The sequence below is a fragment of the Sander lucioperca genome, chromosome 7 (assembly GCF_008315115.2).
Source record: "Sander lucioperca isolate FBNREF2018 chromosome 7, SLUC_FBN_1.2, whole genome shotgun sequence".
In the NCBI taxonomy this organism is placed as follows: domain Eukaryota; kingdom Metazoa; phylum Chordata; class Actinopteri; order Perciformes; family Percidae; genus Sander; species Sander lucioperca.
The window spans coordinates 15,400,658-15,404,812 of NC_050179.1; the positions used below are offsets into that span (position 1 = coordinate 15,400,658).

At 41.8% G+C, this 4,155-nt stretch overlaps 1 protein-coding gene across 1 annotated transcript; it reads left to right on the forward strand.

Annotated features, from left to right (window-relative positions):
• Positions 1–9: 9 nt before the first annotated feature.
• Positions 10–3,163, forward strand: LOC116045656 (kelch-like protein 42). Its single transcript, XM_036002932.1, has 8 exons — positions 10–879; positions 959–1,147; positions 1,273–1,457; positions 1,543–1,894; positions 1,989–2,134; positions 2,356–2,476; positions 2,635–2,792; positions 2,944–3,163. The coding sequence occupies exons 1-7, from the start codon at positions 628–630 to the stop codon at positions 2,725–2,727; spliced, it is 1,338 nt and encodes a 445-aa protein (XP_035858825.1). The 5' UTR covers positions 10–627; the 3' UTR covers positions 2,728–2,792; positions 2,944–3,163.
• The last annotated feature ends 992 nt before the right edge of the window (positions 3,164–4,155 follow it).

Here is a 4,155-nt window from a genome sequence, read left to right on the forward strand (position 1 = left end):
ATATGTTACTATTTATCACTCCTTAAAGATATTTAACAAATGTATTCATGCATTTAGTAAAACACAAGTTACTACTTAGTAACTTGATTGCCCTATGATAATGTCGAGAGCAGAGTTGCATCCCAGAAGGTTGACTGTCCCACCTCCATGTGCCAAGAATAGACCAGCCAGAAAGAACTCCACTGCTCAAAGATCGAGGGACACTCCTGAATCGACCGAAACTGCTGAAAAACCAACAGGTATTCCGGAAGATTTAGCCTTCCAGTGCACTGCACTATTTTCTTTAACAAGCTGTTTCTGTTTGTATGTGGTCTTAAATCTGTGTTCAGTTTTTTCGCTATTTATGCTGTCAAAGAGCATGTGACAGTGAGAGCTGCAGCAGGGAGAAGGAGACGAGCAGGTGGTACACAGACTAAACTGTTCTGTCCTCTACTTCTCCATTGCAGTGGCTGCTTGGAATTCTTCAGGGGGCTCGTCTTCCCGTTTTATGGAGCATTAACAATGTCACTCTGAATGTGTGAGAGGTGCAGTGCATTTTTAGACCTTTTTTACCAAATAACATGGCACAGGCAGTACTAAAACTGTTGTAATGGGCTAAACTTTAATCCAAACAACACTGTCAGTGAGATGAATCCTCTCAGGCAACATGTTGTGACACTATTAGAGTGGATAAGCTTATGGCTGAAATGTGTTCTTACAAGACTTTGGGGAGCTTTTCCAGCAGTCAAAAGTCAGATAGTATCCACAGTTATTACAGCTACAGAATCATGCAAAGCAGTCTCAGAGGAGTGGAAAACCAATGAGGCACTTTGCACCTATCACCCTGGAGATGGAGATGAAGCCATGGTTACAGTCCAAACTAGCACATGTGCATTCCATGTAAGTAAAAAAACAAAAACACAATTTTCAAACTAACCTTTAGGCCGTATACATTTTGGTTTAATCATTAATGTTTAAGGTGGACCTTGGGAGACTTTCAGAGTGCAGCGAGTACTTCCGAGCCTTATCCAGGTCCAGAATGAGAGAGACCTCAGAGAGCTTAATCCACCTGGACCATGTGTCCTCTTCTGTATTCCACAATCTCCTTGAGTTCTCCTTCCATAATAAGTTTAAAGTCCCTCATGAGGAGTTGGGCACACACATCCAGGTACTTAATATCTCCATGCCTATTTATCCCTATCACTATCGGACATCTCGTGTTTTCCTTCAGTGCTGTGCTTCACCCTAAAACCAACCTACTATCTCTTGTTTTCTCCCTTTCTGACACTGGAGGTCAGCAGCTATCTCCTGGCTGAGGCCTTCCTCTCAAAGTGCCTGTCAGTCCTCGCAGATGACCTCAGCCCAGGTAACTGTTTGTCTTACCTGAGTCTGGCTCAGGAGATCTGCTGCGTGGAGCTGAAGCTGACAGTGTTCAGCTACCTGAGTAGAAACCTACTGGAGCTGCCTCACCTCATCAAGTATGCTATGTATAATTACATGACATGAAATGTTTGGACTGTTGAGTTGACTATGTTTCTTTCTTGTCTCTAAAAACTGATTCAGGTGTCTGAACGATGCAGAGAAGGACGAAGTTGTCCACTTGAGGATACAAGGAGACCGACATCTCTGTAGCCTCAGGAAAGAAAACCTGACTTCTTGGAACGACCCAGAAACAGAACGTTCCCGACATATCTTCACCCTGAAAGGGTCAGAGGACAACGGAGATTGGTATCCAGTTACAGAGCTTCCTTTCAGGGCTGACAAGTGGTGTTTCACTACAGTGGTCCTGAATAACTACCTGTACGTAATAGGAGGTTACCGGCAGCGTGTGAAGAGAGGCTGGGAGTTCAAGTTGGCTTCCTTAAGGTATAATCCCTTTACTCATGCATGGGCTACCACAGCTCCTCTGATTAAGGTGAGACATTATTCTGGATTGTGAATCAAGCTGATGACCAGTCTGTCAAAATGAAACTCCTAATGAAAACTGTCCCCATCTGTTGCGTCCACAGCACAGACGGCATTTCAGTGCAGTGGCCTGTGAAGGCTGTATTTATGCTGTGGGAGGCTGGTACTTGGACTCGCTGGTGACCCCAGACTCCAGCACAGCTCTTTATACAGCTGTAGAACGCTATGATCCGTGGGGGGACACATGGAGGTTTGTGTCTTTTTTAATAGTGTAGTTCAGCTGGTAGGTTTTTGGGATGACACTGAAATACCATAATTTTTCTCATTGATATATTTACCATCAAATAAATATTTACCCTCAAAGAAATTACCCTTTAGAAAGGCATCCTTCAGTTATTAGTTGGTGTATAAGTGACTGAATATAACCTTTGCCTCAGGTTTGTCTCCTCACTGCCACTCACTGACTTCCAGTTCACCGTGTCCTTGTCCCATGACGTGCCCCTTGCCACTAGCCTTGGACACTGTCTCTATGTGTTGGGGAGCATCCAGAGGACTGGAGAGAAACTGCTGCTGCAGTACAACACGAGGCATGGTAAGACAGACCAGAATAGCCCTGTTTGGCAAGAGGAATATATTGTTTTGTTTTTTTTTTACAGCTGAGAAAGCTTGTACACACAGTTTAGACCATTTTCTAACACACTAATCTGTGCCATAAAAAAATGGCACTTCTGTATTCTCTCTGTCGATTAGACACCTGGTCTGAACTACTTCCCACCCTCACCAGAGCAGACGCAGACCTCCCTACTCTTTACTTCCTGGGTGCCACTGACAGGCTGGTTGTGATTGGTGGGAACAACTCAGGGAATGTGGTGACATCATTCTGTGTGCAATCACAGAGATGGGGACAGGTACGAAAGACACTGAGACTGTGTTAATCAAACAAAACAAGCATCACTACTTCCTCACATTTAAAGATAGCTGAGTTATTTGTATCTGAAGCACAAAGACATCTACATGTATTTGTTACTAAAGTGGGTTTTATCCTTTTTTTCTTTTTAGGTGCACAGGGCTGAGAAAGTGGCCTTAGCAGGACAAGGGGTGGTTGTAGGTGACCAGATCCTGATGCCAAGTATAGAGCACAACACTGTTGCAAGAATGGATCTCCAAACTCTCTCCCTCACAGTTCTTCCTCCTCTTCCCATCTCCACCCAATATGAATCTGTCTTTTATCTTTACTTTTAATGTTATAGTTTTGCTATACTGCACATATTTTATAATATTTTTTGTAGCTGAATGTCAGGGGTGGAAGTATCAAAATACATTTACTCTTGTTATTGTAAGAAAGTCTTTTTTTGTGTACTTGTACTTTTATTTTAGTATTTTTAAATACTGTCATTTTTGTTTAATTGTCTCTTTTCTGGTTTATTCTAGTGAGGCAACACAGAGGAAGGTGGTTGTACATTTATAATTGATAATCAGAATCCGTTGTATGCGCAGGCTGCAAAGTGCATCTATAGAAATGGAATTTACTGTTGATTTGGACATAAGGGGTCCTGTTGCAGATGTTGTTTCACTTGTGTATAAGTTGACATTTAATGCAATTTATTTTGTAGCCTAAAGATGTTTTCCATTTTACGTATATCATCATAACCCGTAACCAGCAATGTTTAATCAGAGTAGGCTACATTTTAACTGACCTACTTTTTACTTTTATTTAAGTACATTTCCCACCTCTGTTTATAAGACTGCTTTTTAAGAAAATGGATTTGGTGATGTGTGTGTACCTGTATGTTCTGTATATTATGTGTCTTAATAGTATCTGCTGTTGTCCCTCATATGTGAGATCCGAAATCTTGATGGGATTTTTCTCAGTTAATATAGGTTATTAAGGGCTTACCTTATTGTTGGATTTTGAAATTGTGATGGTATGACCTAAGCTCGGTGTGTAAGGGCAGTTTTGTAAAGGCAAAGTCACAACGCTTGCTAATAATAATCTGAGAGTTGTATGCCATTATTCTTATCACACTGTTATATTTTACTATCACAGTTAAATACTTCTTGCACTCTCCGTCAAAAAAACGTTGAAAAGACAACGTCACATTGCTCTCACTTACATCCTAACACAGCACTGCAGCAGATTCAGTTACATAGCAGAGACCTTAAGGCACATGAGGTTAGGCTCTGCCTGTTTTTGGTGTCTTGTTACAAAAAAAGAAGCATGTCACAGGGGAGAGAGTGAGAGAATGGTGTTGGGGAGTGGGGGAGAGAGGG